This window comes from Primulina eburnea, chromosome 1 (genome assembly GCF_022965805.1).
Source record: "Primulina eburnea isolate SZY01 chromosome 1, ASM2296580v1, whole genome shotgun sequence".
Taxonomy (NCBI): domain Eukaryota; kingdom Viridiplantae; phylum Streptophyta; class Magnoliopsida; order Lamiales; family Gesneriaceae; genus Primulina; species Primulina eburnea.
The window spans coordinates 62,811,589-62,832,025 of record NC_133101.1 but is presented as its reverse complement, the minus strand read 5'-3'; the positions used below and the strand labels follow the sequence as shown (position 1 = coordinate 62,832,025).

Sequence of the window (20,437 nt, the reverse complement as noted above, 5' to 3'; positions counted from 1 at the left end):
AAATTTACACTCTATGTTTTTTTTTTTAAAAAAAAATTATATTTTTAATGAAATTTAAAATAAATAGAAGAATAAATAAATTTACGTTCCATTTTTTTAAAAAAATGAACTATATTCTTATTTTAAATATAATTATTATTGTTTTATTTATCTCTTTTTTTTTTTGTTTGATTTGTGAACTTTATTTTTATTTTTTTGGATGTCCTTTTGTTTGATTTCAATTTTTTCAATAATTAATAAATTTTAAAATAAATAGAATAAAAATAAAGTTTACATTTTTTTCAAAATTTTATATTTATCCAATTTTTGAGTAAGTCTTCTGTAAAACGGTATCAAGTAGACACATCTCTAAGATGAGTCGACATTTTTTTATTAATTAATGTTAATACATTTTAAAATAAATCGAAGAAAAATGAAGTTTACACTATTGTTCAAAATGTTATAGTTCTCTAATTTTTGAGTAGGTCTTCTGTAAGACGGTTTCATTGATCATAATATTGCCCGACCCAATCATTTCCAGAGTGAAAAACAATATTTTTTTCATGATTCGGGTCGGGCATGAGACATGTTTCACAAAATTAACCTACGAAACAACTTCATATGAGTTTCTGTGACAATTTTATTTTAACTTGAGTAAATTAACATCCATGAATAATGTAAATTATGTGAATTTACATGTATGTCGTTATTTTCGTTAAATAATATTAATATATAATATTAATATATATATATATATATATATATATATGTTGAGTGATGATTCTGTACACTTCAGTGGCACCGCGTCTCATGCAAAGTTTGGCTTTTGATATGTGCTGAAAGCTACAGATGACCCCGTTGAGAAAAAGGAATAGATTATTATTATTATTATTATATAGGGGTTGGTGGCATGCATTATGAAAGAGAATTTTCACGTACGTGCATAAAATAATAAGGTAAAATTATACTGTTTTTTAGGTAAATCCGTGTTCTGCTGTAGAAAACGACCTGGAATTATTAATTCTTATATATATACCGTAGCGGAGTGGAGGAATCTGGCGCTATCCAGGTTAAAATTTTAAACTCTAACTTACTTTAATATTTTAAATTGATCTACCCATACTAATATCAAATTTATTCAAAATTTACTTATATTTAAAAAAAATAGACCAAGCCCGGGTACAATAGGCCGTAACTCCGTCTTTGTATATATAAAACTTCGTAAAAATAAATAAAATAGGCAACACAACATAATGGGTATATATAATATCTATGATAAAATATAATATCATTAATTCATATTATATATATTTTTATTCTTTTTTTCCCTGGATTTTTACCTATAGCAGCAAACAATTTCAACACTAACACAGATCATAATAAAGCGACAAAAAGTTGTTGATTTTCTTTGTTTAGGTTCTTCGCCTTTTGTAGACCTTGAGGTCCCGCACTTGTATATATATTTTAAGAGTATGTTTTTTTGGAGACGGTCTCACGAATTTTTAGGTCAATCTTAACGATATTCATGATAAAAAGTAATACACTTAGCATAAAAAGTAATACTTTTTCATGGATGACTCAAATAAGAGATCTGTTTCACAAAATACGACTTGTGAAACAGTCTCACACAAGTTTTTATCATATTTTAATGAAAAAGATGGCAATACTTTAGAATTACTATTGACAAATTTAACCACATAATGTTCATTAAAGAATATATCATATGTTTTCCGTGGAAGTATGTATCTTATTAATCTTCTTTTGACAATGATAAAGTAAAAAAAAGATTTGTTCAAAGTGCCATAATATGCTTGCCTATTGGTTTATTATTGTTAGACAACTTCCGTACACCTTTTTGGAAGAGGCAAATAGAAAAAAACAAGAGAGTGAATCAAAATATATAAAGCGATTAATTCATTAATACATGGAATCAAATAGTTTTTTTTATATATAGATATTTCATATTACAGGAAAACGCTCTGATAAAATCAATAACATAATAAACTGTTTGGTTGATGCGATGATAAGGAGAGCATAATTATTATTTAACTCAAACTATTGTAAAATTTAATTGAAACGCAAGATGATGCAAGAATATTGAATCTCATTAAAATCGTACCTAAAAATATTATACTTTATTTTAAGAGTGAGTCTTATATGAGACCGTCTCACGGATCTTAATCTGTGAGACAGGTCAACCCTATCCATATTCATAATAAAAAGTAATATTGTTAGCATAAAAAGTAATACTTTTTCATGGGTGACCCAAATAAGAGATCCGTCTCACAAATACAACCCGTGAGACCGTCTCACACAAGTTTTTGCCTTATTTTAAAATATTTAAAGTATTCTTAAAAAAAAGATAAATGAATCAAATTCCCCTCATCTTTTAACTTGTTTCAGTTAACGTACATGTTTTTATGCAATTTACCCTCAATGCTGCCACATGACAGAAATGAAACTTACTTACTTTAAAAAATTATATATTAATTACCAAAAACTTTTTATATTTCATGGAGACAGCTTCCACGTTAAGAAAATAAAACCATCTTACCCACTTTTAGAGGTCCCCGCCTAGAAATTTTCTAAGATGGAGATTAAACCCTTGCTAAATATATTTAGGATTGAATTATTGGTCCTTGCTCTTCAACTTTATATCTACACAGATTTATTCGATCATAAGCTCGATCTATAGATACATTACGAGTCATAAATGATTTTTAACACATATTCCATGTGAAAAAATCATATGTTATATCCATTGTATGTCATTATATACATTGTACCGAGCAGAAGGTCGAATCAAATGTTCCAGCAGATCAATTGAAGTCCTCCAAAGGCATTTAAGTACTTAGTAATCTGTCTTCCAATTATAAGCCTTAACTATTGGTGAGGTGGTCAAATTTCCTTGAACTAAACTTGGAATGTTTCGAACACATCAACTCGGTATAGATTCGCTTAGCATAGACCAAGTAGACACCTGGTTGGAATACAAAATCCAAGTTGCATTGTTCTTTTTGAGACTTCCATATCATCGGCATGCTGCTAGATAATCTGCCGGTTTTTACGATAAGCATTAGAGACTAGAGAACCTCTCATTTATCCTATAATACCTACCATACTGGAAGAGAGAAATATAGGAGGAAAAAGGTGGATGATATCAAAATGCATATGACAAGAACAGGAAAGCATTACTTTACATTTCAAGACGAAACATATAAAACCCACAAATTATAACATCTCGGTTAAAATTTTAGGAGCTCTCTAATGTTTAGAGATACCAGATTAGGCATTTGAATGGAAAGAACTATCTTGTATAGATGAAACATAGTACATAGCATTACAATATATCGTGAAGTAGGAAAATTTTGAAGATCAAAACAAGAAGTGAATATTCATCTATTCTTAAGTTGTCTCTAAGATTTAAGTGTCCAACAAAGATCCACATTCAGAAACATTCAAGCTCTTATATTCGATTCTTTCTAAAGAATAACGTCCACTCCAACTGGTGTAGAATAACGAGTCGATAGCCTAGAGTCGGGCCATTTTGGATGTAACCATGATAATTTCATTTTACCAACGTTCTCTTGGTTTGCCATCTGGAAACACTGGAATTGGATCATTTTCATCACTTTTCCTTGAGCCATTAACTTGCTTCATATTTGGAATTTGCTCCGTTCAAAAATCGATGATGAATCATCTACTTCTGTTTGGGCTTAAAAAAATTAAATATGGAAGCCCAATTTAATGTTGAAGCCCGATTAAATTATATAAGCACACAACAGATTAATTCTTATCAATTCAAACCGATCACAACGTGGGAGGAAAGAAATGGAGATCGTGCAAAGGTAGTGGGAAAGATCCCCCGTTCATCGGGGAGTGGAGAGAAACGACAGCGCTGGGAAGAAAAAGAGATCGGCAAAGAACTCTACAAACAACTCAACTCTACACAGACAAATCTGCAAAATACTCTCTGCTAAAAATTTAATCTTCAAGCATTAGCTTTTCAAGCGTTCCAGTATATTTCTAGCATTTTACATCTTCTCGTTCTAGATTTCAGCAACAAGTTATTATATTTTTCAAGTTTTGATGAATTCCTACAGTTTAGTAAATTCAAAATCATGTCAGGGGTTTATTTGTATAAATTTTCAATAGTTTTCTTTATTTTTGGTATTGCATTTATTTTAGGAGACTATAACTGACGGTCTAATTTAGAATTCACGTCGCTTGAATATTTAGAAGTTAGATTTTATCATTTTCACACAAATCGGTGCATTTTCGCACCTGGCACGCCCGCAAATCAAATATTGTGCAAACAACTTCTCTGTTGAATTTTGGAGGCAAATCATCGTCATCACTCCAATCACCCTCGTAATCCCCATCATCATCATCACTGTTAAGATTGGAACTTGGACCTAATTCAACCCCAAAAGCTAGCTCAAGGGGGGAAGATTGTCCAAGCCAATATATGCAACTCCCAGGTTATTTATCCTACCGATATGGGACAATTAACACACCCCTCTCACGCCCAGAAATGAACATCTGGAGCGTGAAGTTTACAAATGACCCAATTATGAGCAGAACGGGTGGCCTAATTATAGACAGTCCAATACATAACGGTGGAAACCGGGCTCTGATACCATGTTAAGATTAGAACTTGGACCTAACTCAACCCCAAAAGCTAGCTCAAGGAGGGAAGATTGTCCAATCCCATATATACCACTCAAAAGTTATTTATCCAACGGATGTGTGACAACTAACACACCCCTCTCACGCTCAGGAATGAACATCTGGAGCGTGAAATTTACAAATGACCCAATTAAGGGGCAGAACGGGTGGCCTAATTATAGGCAGTCCAACACATAACGGTGAAACCCGGGCTCCGATACCATGTTAAGATTGGAACTTGGACCTAATTCAAACCCAAAAGCTAACTCAAGGGGGGAGGATTGTCCAAGCCAATATATGCAACTCCCGAGCCAATATATGCAACTCCCGGGTTATTTATCCTACCGATGTGGGGGGAGGATTGTCCAAACCAATATATGCAACTCCCGGGTTATTTATTCAACCGATGTGGGACAATTAACAATCACCATCAACAAAATCATCAATCTCGTCAATTCCTAAATTGTCAATGTCGGACCATTCATCTTCCTCATCTTCACCTGATCCTCCCTCAGGTTCTGTCCCTACAGCTTGATCTGAATCAGTCTCTGCAATATTTCTCCTCGGGAATCTTGGAACATTAACAAGTGCACGAAGTTTCTCTGTATGCTTCGCGTAGGAACACCGAGTTTCTATCCCCTTTCAGCGATACGTAAAACATGTCCGGATGACTTACAAACATGTCCAGACCTCAGTCCTGAAAATTCAGAATAAGGTGATATGTAATGTAAGGCATGTCTCTAAATTGACAAATCCTTCTCATCTCACATTTGGAAAGGTTGAGCCCTCTAGGTAGCTTCACTCGGTTAAATTTTGGGGTCCGATCAATAACTAAATTTCTCTCTTCCAACTCTCTTTCCTTATTCTCGTCTTCCGCTAGCTCTGCTGCAGATACAGCAAGCTCGGGATCCCAATGAATCAACTCAAGAGCTGGCCCTCGACCAGTTGTAACAGCCTTGAAATATTGTGGATACCGCTGACAAATAGTATCGCGAAATTCAAGAGGCAGTCCCAAATCAGTTTTCAAATGTGCGATCTTCTCCAAAAGAATCCGTTTCTCAATCGACATCATCAACAACTTCCTCAATTTAACAACCAACAAATCCTCCATTTCATTTCTGACCCTCATCTCCTCGAGGTATAGCCTCTCCGCCTCGGGTGCCAACTTGAACCTAAGTGAATATACCCCTTCTTCCACAATCTCAAACACAGCAGGAAACTTCTTCAACAAAGAAATAAACCGCCTCCTTTTTTGCAGTCCCAAAGGTTTCCTAAACCTACCCAAATGACGAAGTGCCATAATTCTATCTGGCTGACTCGTCAAAATCTTCCTAATTTTCAAAACTAATTTAAGCTTTTTGTCCCTTTGAATCACGTTATCAAAGGGAAGCTCTTTCCTCCTCTTCACAACACCCGCTCTTATTACAGGAATAGACAAATCATCTCTCCTTGTGCTCCACAAAAATTCATTATTTTCCTGAAAGACTATTTTTTCCCCCAGAAACGGAGTCTTCCCCGCCTGTTTGGCACAAAATAATGAATGGACATCAAAACAGAACTTGGGCTTTTGAAGCGGTGATGACTTATATGAAAGGAAAAATGGGAAAGTACCAAGTGAAGATGAAACTTTCTGGGTAGAAAGCAACAACTTTGGTTCCATAATACTCTCTAGTTTCTTCGTAGAATCAAATGGAAATATATCATAATACAGCAGAATACACACTAAAAAATTACCATTCATGCATAAATCTACAAGAAGGAAAATGGGATTGGTGGAACTCACGAAATTAAGTGACTGACCTCAAGGAACAAGCACTTCGAGAAGCCTGGGTTTACCAAAACCAAAACCAAAACCAAAACCAAAACCCTCCTACGTATACGTACTCTAGTGAAAGAAAAGAAAAGATAAGATTCGAAACTGGCGCTTCTTTTATCGAGAATGCGACTTTAAGTTCACCTTCGCTCGATCTGGATAAGTGACCCGAGACCGGCCCAAAACTTAGTTTTGAAATTTTCGTGCAACCAATTCCTGATATACATCCCAACTTTGTTGTTAAGACCTGAAAACACGTGTCTGTTTGTATTTAATGTGATAAAAAAACAAGGAACAAAAAAGCAGTGAGATCTGCATTTGATCTTTCACGCGGCAGGAAGGTAATTGAATATATTTCAGGTTTCTTTTATTTTTTATTTTTTATTTTTTATTCTTATTTTTTTTACCAAACATGTTTCTGACTTCTCCGAACCAACTCGCTCAAAATATCCTTGGCACAATCACTGGAGTGCAACAGAGTCCCCCAATCCATCTGTCCACAGGGGAACGTGTCATCCATCACTTGTATACACTTCTCAGCTCCCTTCTACGTTTGCACCAACTTACCCCGACTCACTATCACCACCCACTTGCCAAATATCCGATTGCACAGCACATGAACTCCAAAAACATCAGACTAGCTGTTACTGTCTATCTTACGCTTCTCATGGTTCCTAGAGCATTGAAAATACAGTGATTCAGATCGTGTAATGGAGGCCCTTAATGCAGTTGGCTTGACTCCAATTTCGGTTCTTGCTAAAAGATCGGGGCCCAGAAAAAATCTGTCACCGGTCATTGTTTCCCCATTCAAGAATCAATCATTCTCTGTTTCAATATGTATGGCGGGGGGTCTAGTACTTTTATCTTCGGCTTTGGGTACTGATATTTCAAGAGCATTGGCATTTGATGAAGCTCTTCAGCAATCCGTGAGCAGTTTGGCCCCGATACTGATTTCAGTGGAGTTCTTGGCAGTGTTACCAATTTCGCCGCTGAGAATCCCTTTATCGTTGGCGGCGGAGTGGTGTTCCTGGCGTTGCCCGTGGTGGTTTCTCAGCTGCTCAGCAAATCCAAGAATTGGGGAGTGGAGAGTGCAAAGACTGCTTATGCGAAGTTGGGTGACGATGGTAAGGCTCAATTACTTGATATACGAACAATATATATTTTGTTACAGCCAGAATGTGTCTTATTTCTAGTATATCTGAATTTCGGGTTTGTAATCTTTTGAATGGTGTTGAGTTTTTTTCCTTCGACAATAGAATTTTACAATGGACAACTACTTTGTTCTAAAAAAAACCATGGAGGAGTATATTCTAAGATTTTTTTTTACCAGACTCTAATATCTGCTATTCGGATATATGGCGAAAGTAGTCAGTCAAAAATAAAAGTCGAAAAGAATTCATATGATAATAATTTTATAATGTGCAAGAGTAAAAATACCTTTCGGGAAAGTAAAATTTTTAATATATTGAATACGAATAACACAAAAATAACAGACTAACATAGTTTGAAAACAATATCCGTATTATTTTGGATTGAAAATATTGGTAAAAGAAGGCATTCCCCCGTCTTTTCTTCTCTCTCAGTTCGAACTTTCAAACGGTAACTTAGACGGCATATCCAAAATTTAGTAAAAGAAATCATTTTATGTTTATTTTTAATTAGATTTTGGAGGAAAGGAAAAATACATGGCCAGAACGAAACACCCTGCTGTCCGCCGAACCGTCCGCCGTAAACCCGCCGGTGAGCATCATTATGTGCGAAACGTTTCCTATGTTGTCCTTTTCATTTCTAGCGACTTTTAGGAACCCTTATTCATCTTTAATTTTTTAATTATTGGTTTCTCTGCAGCTGCAGGAGTTACTTCAACTTCAACTCCTCAGGTTTTGGTGAAAATCTCGTTCTATTCGACCTTCTTATTTTTCAGAAATGTGATTTTTAACTATGTTGAATGTTATTGAATTCTGGGGTTTTAATTTCCTTAGCGTTCCTCTAGAACAAGGGGTCCTGGAAGTGCTCCAACAAGTGAGTTTCTCTCTGTTCGCATGTCTATTTTTCTTTACTCGTGTTAATTTTGTGTGAGTTTAATAGTGTTGCTGGCAGGTTGAGTAAAATTTATTTTGTAGTTTAATTTTTTTGGTGTTGCTGTTGCTGGGGGGTCTAGGATAACTTATGTCTTAGTTTAATTTTTATGGGTTGTGCTGTGATACGATTTCTTTACTTTTTTCAGCTAGTAGAGCTGGGCCTGCACAAAAGAAGCGGCGGAACAAGCCCGGGACTGTGGCTCTGCGAGAGATTCGGAAATATCAGAAGTCCTGGAACCTTCTCATACCTGCTGCTCCATTCATCAGAACTGTAATATCTAACATTATGTGCATGCTTCCTTGTAATATGTTTTCAGTTTTATCTTGTGGTTCTTTAGGATATGTCATATGTGGTTAGAATCGGAACAGGAGTGCTCGAGGATACTGGTGTTAGATAAAATAGTCAACATGGATTTGATTGGGCCGTTTGTGCAACCCGTGCATAACATTCACTCATTGAATTTTATATTGACTATTTTTTTATATCTTTTTGATGCCATGATATGAGTAGTATCATTCCAAGTCTGTTCTTTCGAAGGCTGGTTTGCAGCCGGGTAGATAAAAATTGGACTACAGGATGTCTATAATATGCATGGTTTGCTTTGTTAGAGTTTGTTTTTAGGGTCTTATCTGGTTGTTTATGAGTATATGGCATCTAGTAATTGGAATGAACATACTCAAGGACACTTGTCTTTTTTGAGTAACTAGTACAGAGGACCCGATGGGAGTGCTTTTGGAACTCAATGGATATATTCACTTTATTGAATCACTCCCAAATTGAATTTGATAGTTAACCACTTTGTCAGAGTAACTAGTATTTGGAATGCTTTTTTTTTCTTTTGGATGTCATGAGGTTAGCAATATTGTACCAAGAATGTATACAACAGTATAGATAACCACTTAGCTACAGAAAGTATTTGGGGGTGATTATATGCTTGCAACTTATTTGGTGTTTGAGCCTTTGTGGTTGCAGTGTCGTATCTGGGGATGGTAACTGCGATAAAATGATTATTTGGCTTTGTAGATCAAGCAAAACATTGAACTGTAAGCTTACTTGGCACTGAAGCACTGAAAGAACCATGATTTTGCAAGCTTTATTTGTTTCATGAGATTTGAAATCGACCCACAGGACTTTTGTGGAAATTTGTCCTATATTAGTCAGATGGAAAAAGTTCAAACTTACTTGCCTTGTGATTGACTTAGTATGTCAGGTGTAGCTTTTTCTCCCTCAATTTGGTGTCCTGTACAATGTTAATTCACATTCCACTGAAACATATGTTCGTATTTGTTTTCCCCCCTGCTTCTATGAACGAAATTCTTCTTATTGTGATAATATGAACCAGTAGATATATATCACATAAACACAGACTTACTTGTGGGATTGTTCATATGTGCCTTTATTATATGACATTACTAGCATGAGTTTTCATGTCGCTGTTTGTAAAATTATTGAAAATCAACTTTTGGCTCGAAATTCGGAATGTTAATGCAAGATTTGAAGCTTCATTCCTGTGTGTTGGTTTTTTCTTTTTAAATAATCCTGGAATGCCGAACTGACCATCGTGTAACAGGTGAGAGAGATTACCTCCTTCTTTGCTCCACAAGTCTCTCGCTGGCAAGCAGAAGCGTTAGTGGCCCTTCAGGAGGTACTAATACTTGTAATGTGTTGCAACTTGATTGAAGACGTTCTAGCTTGAACCCTTGCGATATACTCAGGTCTTTACTTTTTAGAAATAAAAACAGCTTCTTTGGATGACTCATCTTGTGGCACCAATCTCTATAACATAGACTTTGTCCAATTTGTTGAGGCTATTTCATTTATTCTAAGAGAGTGTTCTAGTAACTCCAGCCAACAGAATCAAATCAAGCACAGGTAGACATAGTAAGAAAGAGGCGAAAATTCTCTTCTGACACTTCTCAGAGCAACTAGTTAATAACAATTTTGGTTTTTATTTTGATTCCTGGTAAATTACCTCCTCCATTCCTGATGTTGTTTGAGTAGGGATTGAAATCAAGGATATGGGTGGTGCGATATGATTTGGAGAAGGATTTGAAGTTTGAATTTCAGATGGCTCACCAATTTGGATGTATATATATTTATTGATGCAAAAGCATAAACTGAAAGATGGTGAATTTGAAATTTACTCATATCTACATTATTTCAGACATTTAAGAGTGTAGAATAGAATTTTCTGTCATGATACAGAAACTATTTTAAAGCCCAAGCATAATTTTGACCTTTTGATTTCTACTTACTTTTTAGCATGGCTATTGTGTGATCCTTTTTAGCTTGCTCTTGTAGGCCGCAGAGGATTACATAGTTCGACTGTTTGAAGAGGCAATGTTGTGTACAATTCATGCAAAGCGTGTGACTATAAGTAGGTTATGATCCTTGCACTTGTTATAAATACTTTACACTGATGGTCGGCCTAAATTAGTTTGCGTGAAATCAACATACAAAATCTCAAGGCTATTTATAGATTCAAGCGCTTGAATAAATTGATCTTCTATTGTTTGATGTTTTCAAGAACTTATCATCGCATGAATCATTCTTTACTCAGTACTCCGACTCATTTCCATTTTTGAATTGCTCAGTGAAGAAGGATTTTGAGTTGGCGCGGCGAATTGGAGGTAAAGGGCAGCCATGGTGAAAGCATGTCACCACATTACTCTGCAAGATTTGAGTAATAACCCGCTTATCTGAAAAATTGTAAGCAATGTAGAATTGCATCTAACCATTAGCAATGTCATGCACAGTTAGCTTTTACGTCGTTGACAAGAGAATTCTTTTTGGCTTTTCATGTACTATTATTGCAATGACTGGGTCATCAGGCATCTTGTACAACAAAAATTAAAGAACCCAAGCATAATGTAGCTCGTGAAAGTGATTCCTTCTTTAATTCTCATTTTCTTATCACACTGTTTATGTACGTACACGCTTCCTAAACTGGAGGCGACACATTTCTTGAACGTAAATCATTTCTCACCAAACAATCTTGGAAAAATCTGCAATATGATTTAAATGCATTACTGTTATCCAAAGCAATCGTCTGCAATATGATTTAAATGCAACTAAATTATCGCATGGATTGGCCCATTTGATTTAACAGGGAACCACACGACGATAATCAACCATTGCAAATAAATCTTGAATTTCATGTGATCTATTAAATTGTACCTTAAACCTTGAAGCTTAATTCTGTAGCAATCGAGAGTAACACTTAGTCCATGTCGTTTAGGCATTTTCTCGATTTAGTCACTCTTGTTTTCGATTAACCCAAAATAAATTTTGGAATTTATACAATTTGCTATTTTTTTTTCTTTTATAAAATTAAATTTTAGAATATTAGAAGCTATATATTAATGCCTTTTAAGATCTCTTTAAATTATTTTTAAACTTTTAAAATGATCGAAATAACTCAGTACTTATTCTTATATACAAATATGAAATATATCCTACGATTTTTTTCCTTGTTACCTTTTTCTTCCTGAGACTCAATTGATTTGCTTTTCTTTCCAATTTTTTCCCCTTTTTTGATAGTTAATTTTTACAACTATTTTAAATCTCAAATTTAATTACAACCAGCGACTCTTGAGTTTTGGTACACAATTCGTGCATGTAAATTGAATTTTTTTTGTTTAAATAATATTTGTATACACACAATAAACTCTTGTAAGACACTTTCACAGGTTCATTTTGTCAAACGAATATCCGACCTGATATAATTAATAAAAAATATTATTTGTTATGATAAAAGTATAATTTTCATTTTAAGTATGGATCGGGTTGACCCGTCTAATGGAATTATATTTGTGAGATCGTCTCATGAGAGACCTATTCATGTATTACACATTTAAATATTACATTGAAATAGATAAGTTTTTTTTAAAAAATTGATCATTTAATATTCAAAATTATTGATAAAAAAAATGAATATTTTGGTGAGATATAATAGTTATAAATAAACTACAAATTAACAAAAATTGATTTTTAGGCTATTTTTTTTAAATAATCAAATGAAGAAGTATATGAGCAATTTTTTATCTATAAAATTATTTTATCATGTCCCTCAAGTCTAGATAGATAAGTATAGATAAGATACTAAATCAACCGCTAAAATATTCTATAAAATCTAAAAAAAATTAAGATAAACCTGCTCAAGTTTAGTGACCAGCGAAATCAATTGTTATCACGTCCGAAACTCGAGACACGTCATCAACGTTATTTAACAATTAAAATCGCAAAACAACAAGCCATGTATTATAACTCACTGTATCATGTTCTTATCTTATCTTGTTTTCCTTACCACTTTTAATTCTAATCATAACAGTGTATTTTCAAGATTTCATAGCATAACAGAGAGATCATGTGGAAGAAACATATACGTAATCAAAGGTCATGGAACGTGTAGTGCGCGATCAAGTGTGTACGATTGAGTTTAAAAAAAACAGTAACACCATTATTTAAAACATATTTATAAGCTCATTTATATGTTATTTTCCGAAATAAAGTCGTGTGAAGAATGACTTGCTGCTCGAAATGATATTCCCTTGATCCTTGAAATTGGCTCAAACAAGTGTCTAGTTTTGTTCGGAATTAAGTGATGCTTGGCTTGCTTCTTAGAAGAAACTTTTGTTTGAAAATGAGTAGTTAGAATGTTGCTTGAGTGTTTTGTTATTGAATTGTTTCACGAATCCGAGAGATTTCGGGCTTGTGAAATGTGATTCATGTATAGTAATTGGTACCTTTCTATAGAAAATTGGTAACACATCCCACTGCATGTCATGATCTCATGTCATAAGCCATTACTACATGCTTATTCAGCCATTAAACTACTTTTTTATGATCATAAAGTCATGTTTAATTAGCCTGTAAACCCCATTTTTGTACCACTAAATATATGTGAATTTTTAGGGTCTTCACAATTGTCACTTACAAATTAATTTTTTTCGAAATTTTTTCTAAAATATAAATATCATTATCAGATCTAGCAATCATATTTACTCCGATTAAATTTCTTGGACCTCCCACAAGCAAATATATGTATATAAATTGTACATTGTTTTAAACACGAAGCCTTTATAAAACAAAATTTGCCGTTTAATGTCTCCTTATCTACCGAAAATTTCCCAACTTGAAGATTCCATTTTTTTCTACAGCTAATTTTTGCTTTGATCTTCCTACATGGACAAGTGTCGGCAAAATCAACCAAAGATTCAAGATGATGCGTGGTCATGTGAAGGTCATCTTTCAGATCTACTGTTAAAAATTTAGGTGTACGTATTAATTTTAAGCGGTGTTGAGTTGTTTGTTGAACCATTTTTGGTGCAGATGTGAGCAGTATCGAATGTGAATCCATAGAAATGAATGCGCAAGAAGAAGATCTCATTTCAAGAATGCACAGGCTTGTGGGAGACAAGTAAGAACCCAAGTACTGCATGTTTAATTTCTTCTGAGAGAACGTTACTGTTAATAATTAAAATGAACATGAATGATTGAAAAAACAAGACTTGAGCATGCGGCCGGCCGGTAATTTAGAAAACGACTACTTCCTGAAATTCAAAGATTTATTTTTATGGGAAGATTATACACATACGAGTCTATAAATGGTTTATGTAAGATCTTACCGCACATACAATTTCAAAAAAAAAAGTGGGTCCTATATATGCATGGGCAAATCTTGGACATCCATCCTATCGTAGAGACGAGGATGAAACAAACCGTCTATAAAGGCTGTGACATAAACCAGACATAGACATGCATGTATATAATCTTCCGATAAAAATAAATCTTATTTCTGGGTTTATTATGAGGGGGAGTTGGTGAAAAATCTTCAATCAAAACATTTCTTTGGATTCACTCCCTACCAACAAAATTGTGGTACTATATCATACAAAATATGGTACACTTCATGTGGAAATATGATACTAAAAAAGTACCCAGAGACTGAACACATAAAAAATCGACGACTGGAGACTGAAGGCCAATTTCCCGTTATTATGATGGACCTAGGATTCTTTTCTTTGACATTGAGTGTTCAACGATCCATATTCCAGATGGGCATTGATTGCTGGGAGAGTTCCGGGTCGAAAACCCGAAGAGATTGAGAGGTATTGGTTGATGAAAAAGAAAAACAACGATGGTTTCATGATCAAGAGTAGCAAAGCTGCAGGGATATCACAAGAAATTAAACAACTTTCTGGTTAGCGTGCATTGGTGACGATGGATTAATGAGTTGATTAAGTAATATTACTATACTTTAAATAATGTTTGAATTTTGCAGGTTCAAGCAAGCTTGGACATGGATTAATTAAAGGTTGAATTTAAACTTGATTTCTTTTATTCGAACTTAACCATTAATTTTGTTGAATAAATATTTTTATTCATCATTCGAGTTTAATTATGAAATTGTTTAGTATAAATTTTCTTTGTGCCTTTTGAATGGGTTGATCCCTTCTGCAGTTCTGTTCAGCGAAATTAGGGTTTTCTAAATCATATAGATTCTGTTTGAACAAGTACTTATTAAAGTTTCTATTATAAAAAAAATTAAGAATAAATATATATTTGGATAATTATTCTATAAAAATATTTTTATAATTGAAAACGTGTTTGAAAACTATTTAAAAACTATTTTTTTTGTTAAAAATAATTAGAGAACACTTTTCTAAAAATATTTTACAAAATCTTATTTAAACATATACTTTACGTTTTTTTCACTAATAAAACACTAAAACTGTTTTTAAATTACTTATCTAAACAGAACAATAATATTTTCGATGTAAATTCGGTTTGTTCGATCCTACCTGTGGGGGCACTGCCCTCACAGGATTTAGATGGTCTAGATTTAGTCACATTTGTGATTTAAAAAAAAATAGTCGACCCCATGTACTTGTGGTTAAATCTGGACCTTTGATCTACACATGGGGCACTGCCCCACATGTAGGGTGAAATATTCCTGTAAATTCTGATCAATATGTTGATAATCCATGGAGAAATAACCAGTGCAACTATTATTTAAAAAATATGATGTTTTCCCGACAAATGCTCCAATATTTCACAGGTTATGAAATTTGAATACTTGATACTAGAAATTTTTTATTTTTGATCATATATTTTTGTCTTCCTAATTTTGATCATCTACGTTATCAAATTCACGTCAAGAAACATTCAATTATTTCAATACTTCAACTTTATAAGTCGAGTATGTCTCTTCTGAGACGGTCTCACGAATCTTTAATCTGTGAGACCCTTACCAATATTTACAATAAAAAATAATACTCTTAGCAAAAAAAGTAATATTTTTTATGAATAACTCAAATAAGATATTCATCTCATAAAATACGATCCGTGAGACTCTCTCACACAAGTTTTTGCTTTATAAGCCTGACGCTTCAACCAAATTTTTCGCATTGATATTTGATTTCTAGATATGTGTGTGTGTATTATTATCTATGCTAATAGGATGCCGTACGTTAAGAATGTATCAAATTTAGACTGCGGTGGAAATGTTTAAGCATGTATGTGCTTAGAACATCATTTGCAATTGTTATATCGCGAATATACTCCACATGCATGTTTAGTGCAAATATATGCAGCGGAATTAATTAGGTGTTGTAGTTTTGGATAATCGATCACAAAAGCAGCTTTTAATTAATGTGTTGGTACCGTCACTTAAATTCATAGTACAGAATTGGTTCAACTTTACAATCAAACCGACCCTCACCATTGATTAACAGGATAAGCCGGACTGGACTGGACAATATCCTTAATTTAAAGCTGACGACTGAGCAGCGTACCGGCCCTGTCGGTCGGAGAGACCGATATTTTTCTCTTTGTGGTTAATGTCTCGTATGACGTGTCACCTTGGTATTTTCTATATATATATATATATATATAATGTTTGAATCGAATACGTTGTTTTGTTTAGATGGGATGAATAAATACTTCAAATTTTTTTAAAAAAAATTTATTTGATGCTCAACATTAAAAAGTTGTTACTAAACTTAAAAAATTTATAATGTTTAAAACTGCTAATACTGTTAAAAAGTGCTAACCCAAAGTTGTTACTAAACTTAAAAGGTGTACAAGCCTTCAAGTGGACAGTAGTGGAGTTTCCCGAAACTCTGATCGATTCCATTTTCTTTTTTCTTTTCTTTTTGACTAGGTCTAAAAAAATATTTTTTTATTTTTATTACTATATATATTTAAAAAATTCAAAATTAAGTTGAAGTGCGCATAAATTCTGTAGAAGGCCCACAGGCCACAGGTCTAAAACTGTGATGGCCTGAACCCCTTCATCTTTCTAGAACTGAGTTCGCTGTGTCGCTTTATTTTCTCACAAATTTGCTATTTCCAGGAACTTTAGACTTTAATTAATAAACAAATTTAATTCGAAGGCCATTGTTTTATTTTCTTATTATTATATCACATTTATGTTTTTATTTTATTCTTCATTTCTTCCCTCATAACATGTTAATTCTCATAAAAAAAAAATCTATTATATCATACATCTTTTCCAAAAATATATTTGAGGCAAAAAAAGATAGAATTAATGCGCAAATTCGATTATCTACGCCTTTTGTCATATTTATCGTCTTCTCCACATCAATATCGCCTACTTTTGTCGGCATGAAATGGACATAACTTGGTTAAACATTTCCAATACGTTGTTTGCATTGGATGGAAATTTACGACGGAATATCAAAGTATTAAATTGTAATAAAAAAATTGATGAGAATGAATTAAAATTGTGATACATCTTGTCCTACATGATAAAAATTAAATATTTAAAATGATTTTATAATAGGTTACAATTGACATCTATATCAACTTGAGTTAATTATTTTCGTAAAATGGGACTGGATACGAAGTAGTTGTTATAAAGACTTGTTGTGCAATCACGGACCGATCTCGAGACGCGCCAAAAATCGTCCAACCAAACATAACTTTTAAAGAATGGTTTTTTTTTTTAACTTCATAGGTGAGGTCAATGGAAAAAAGTGTGGACTCATATGTATTGTTAAATGTATTCTTAGACGTAATGCTGGCGGATGGTATTTCCTACTACTATTATATTGTAATTTTCTAGTGTCGAATCCTGGTAATAAATTCAATTTTTCTGTTAAAATTGATTTTATTTTCAATAAAAAAAATTATATGATGATTTAATTGATTTTGAAAACATGAAGTGTGCTTTAATGTTTCAATTTTTTTTGTATTAAAGTGGTTAGCTGATGACATTTTAATTAAAATATATGTAATGCAAATGCAAATGAGAGGTTTTTTTTATTTATTATTATTATTAAACTTTCCACTCGCTCATATGTCCATGTTATTATTATTATTATTATTATTATTAAAGTTTCAACTCGCTCATAAAAGCTCTGTCCAAGTTCAGAGAACAATTATGAAAAGACAAGTTGATGTTACGAATAAATAATAAATTAGACTGTGAATTGCCCAAAATATTTATTATTTCAATTGAATTTCGATTAGTGTCATTAACCTTCACATCGATGTCAAATTATGCAGGGTTCACGTAATTTTTCTTATAAAAATTCAACGCGTATGGAAAAGTGGCAACACACACACACGCATGTATATGTTAGACGAACGCTTATTATGAAGTCAAAACCTATATTTATTAGTCAAATTGTAATTTTATTTTATTATATTCGTGAAAAGACATAGTGCATATACTTGAGTTCTAATGAATCGAGCTGATAGATCCATGAGTTCGTAGAAATATGTCTATTTATTGGTATTATTTTATATCCATCATAAATCAGTCTTACTTTTTTCATATCGTCGATCATGCGCCCAATAGATATTGTATTACCCGTTAAGATCTGATTTCACTCTTTTATGGTTCATCTAACTAACGAGATCAAGCAACAATGTCAGCAGTTTGATGTACGACAACTTTCCAGTAGGTCATTCATCTCAGTACTACTCTCACTCATGTATGTTTAGCCCAATAGTATCAATTGTTGTTTTAATATTAAGTATTATCTGACCTAATATGTTTGGATTAATAAATGGAGGTGAACTCATGCTATGTCGGGAGTAGGTATCCTGGCTTTTGTTTTGTACGAGATGATCGGCCGACCATCTCATTTTTTTTCTTATTTTTCAATGAGATGATCGACTGATCACTAATACAAACATACCGAGAGCTTTACTCCAATATAACATAGAAATGTAAGAGCCCGACCATTTGTTCCAAAGCCCAAACAAATTTCCCAAGCCCGGTCTAGTTTTATTGATTAAGTATATATATAACAAAGAAATTATAATCATCATCTTTTCCATCTCTCTCTCTCGTAACCATATTCAACAATTTTCAGTCCGCCTTTGACCTTCCGTAACTCCACCGTCGGTCACCGATTTTCATAAGTAAGCATAGATTCGGGAAGCTCTCGCCAAGAGCTAGCCAGCTATACCAAAATTGCAGGAAGCTCGCAACTCTCGGAAATCCGTCAGAGATTGCCGCCTATTTTCGACAGAAAATTGGGAAGAAACCTTGGTTTAGGTTGTTGGAAGCTTGAATTTGAAGCTTGGAACGTAATTCGAAACTTTCAGATATATAATTCAGAATTTAGGATGTCAAATTTTTGGTATTTTGATTCATTTGAATTCCAACAATTAATATGAGTTATATTGTTGCTTGTATGTGCTATATTGGACCTAATTGGATAAACTACTAAAATTTCATATTTTAATTAGGCATAATTTCAAAAATTCAGAATTTTGAAAATGACTTTTCGAATTTTAGTGTTCAATAATTAGAGGTTTAGATGATATATAATTTCATATATTAATTTTAGAAATTTTAAAGCCTAAATTATGAACTTTTGGAATTTAGGCTAAATTGTCAAATATTGGAAAAAAAAAATAAATGGAACTTGATATGAAATGCATTATTTAACTCAAGATCGGATTCTTCGAGAAATATTTAAGATATTTCAGTAGTAAATTAGGCGTTCAGTTGAAATACGCATGAACTGTTTCATTATGATGTCTATAATGATTGTTGAATGACATTAAGTATTTCGGTGGTGAATTATGGTAGCGTGTCTTATGTGGTTATGTGAATAATGTGATTGCATTCACGCATTTATTTGAGTTGATACTATTAGTGCATAGCATTTCGAGCATTGACTCCGTTGATTACTAAGCTGTTGAGTCATCTATGGAGCGAGTGATATGATTAGATCATTCCCGACATCTCATCGATGGAGCGAGTGATAGGATTAGCAAACTCCTGATAACTGCACGAGGACTTCCCAGGTCGCTACCGGACCCTCGATGCTACATGCATGGATGAGCGGTGGCTTGATGTTTTGTTGCTGCATTCCTGGCGCGGGTGGCCACTGTTGTAATGCCCTGGATTTTATATCATGATTAGTGAAGATTATTGAATTTAAATTGATATAATTATAGACATGCTATTACGAGACCAGATTTGGTTAAACAATTGAAGGGTGTAATTGTTAGACAGAACTATTGGCACCCGAGCGGTAGAAAATAACCGCCCGAGCGCCAATGTTCAATAAGGAATGTCTCGGGCAGAAGATGTGGCGCTCGGGCGGTAATTTGTGACCGCCCGAGCGCCAGTGCCTAACAGGTGAGGACAAAACCTCCCGCGCTCGGGCGATATATATATATATATATATATATATATATATATATATATATATATATATATATATATATATATATATATATATATATATATATATATATATATATATAAGCAACTTAATTCTTCAGAAACGAGAGAAAAAGGGTCGAGGGAGGTTTAAGAAAAATCCTTACGCCTTTATATTTCAATCCGCCCGTCAGATTTTGAATCCTGACTTCGGTACCGAGTTCCTATCAACGTAGGCTACCACT

The 20,437-nt window shown here is 33.6% G+C and overlaps 2 protein-coding genes and 1 pseudogene across 7 annotated transcripts; 2 read left to right on the top strand and 1 right to left on the bottom strand.

Annotated features, from left to right (window-relative positions):
- Window positions 1-3,279: 3,279 nt before the first annotated feature.
- On the bottom strand, window positions 3,280-6,512 carry LOC140814390 (protein WHAT'S THIS FACTOR 1 homolog, chloroplastic-like; annotated as a pseudogene).
- A 1,320-nt stretch (window positions 6,513-7,832) lies between these two features.
- LOC140839258 (histone H3-like centromeric protein CENH3) lies at window positions 7,833-11,436 on the top strand. Of its 6 annotated transcripts, XR_012119691.1 has the most exons (8): window positions 7,833-8,200; window positions 8,309-8,346; window positions 8,443-8,482; window positions 8,688-8,812; window positions 10,113-10,187; window positions 10,544-10,669; window positions 10,844-10,919; window positions 11,137-11,199. XR_012119691.1 is itself a non-coding variant. In XM_073205909.1 (7 exons), exons 1-7 carry the CDS (start codon window positions 8,146-8,148, stop codon window positions 11,190-11,192), a joined length of 459 nt encoding a protein of 152 aa, XP_073062010.1. In that variant the 5' UTR covers window positions 7,860-8,145; the 3' UTR covers window positions 11,193-11,436. The 6 variants fall into 6 exon arrangements, 4 of the variants coding, with proteins under 4 accessions (XP_073062010.1, XP_073062000.1, XP_073062017.1 ...); XR_012119692.1 differs by lacking the exon at window positions 10,544-10,669 and having other exon boundaries at window positions 7,843-8,200; window positions 10,113-10,257; window positions 11,137-11,184; XM_073205909.1 differs by lacking the exon at window positions 10,544-10,669 and having other exon boundaries at window positions 7,860-8,200; window positions 8,315-8,346; window positions 11,137-11,436.
- A 2,129-nt stretch (window positions 11,437-13,565) lies between these two features.
- LOC140813842 (MYB-like transcription factor ETC3) lies at window positions 13,566-14,993 on the top strand. The gene is made up of 4 exons (XM_073172605.1): window positions 13,566-13,784; window positions 13,874-13,961; window positions 14,599-14,744; window positions 14,826-14,993. Exons 1-4 carry the CDS (start codon window positions 13,727-13,729, stop codon window positions 14,861-14,863), a joined length of 330 nt encoding a protein of 109 aa, XP_073028706.1. The 5' UTR covers window positions 13,566-13,726; the 3' UTR covers window positions 14,864-14,993.
- Window positions 14,994-20,437: the final 5,444 nt, after the last annotated feature.

Excerpts from the sequence above, each read along its gene's own strand:
- LOC140813842 (XM_073172605.1), top strand. The coding sequence starts at position 13,727 with ATGGACAAGTGTCGGCAAAATCAACCAAAGATTCAAGATGATGCGTGG. Across the intron at positions 13,962-14,598 it reads CACAGGCTTGTGGGAGACAA|ATGGGCATTGATTGCTGGGA; the intron begins GTAAGAACCCAA and ends TCCATATTCCAG. Across the intron at positions 14,745-14,825 it reads AGAAATTAAACAACTTTCTG|GTTCAAGCAAGCTTGGACAT; the intron begins GTTAGCGTGCAT and ends TGAATTTTGCAG.
- LOC140839258 (XM_073205899.1), top strand. The coding sequence starts at position 8,146 with ATGGCCAGAACGAAACACCCTGCTGTCCGCCGAACCGTCCGCCGTAAA. Across the intron at positions 8,201-8,308 it reads CGTCCGCCGTAAACCCGCCG|CTGCAGGAGTTACTTCAACT; the intron begins GTGAGCATCATT and ends GTTTCTCTGCAG. Across the intron at positions 8,347-8,442 it reads CTTCAACTCCTCAGGTTTTG|CGTTCCTCTAGAACAAGGGG; the intron begins GTGAAAATCTCG and ends TAATTTCCTTAG.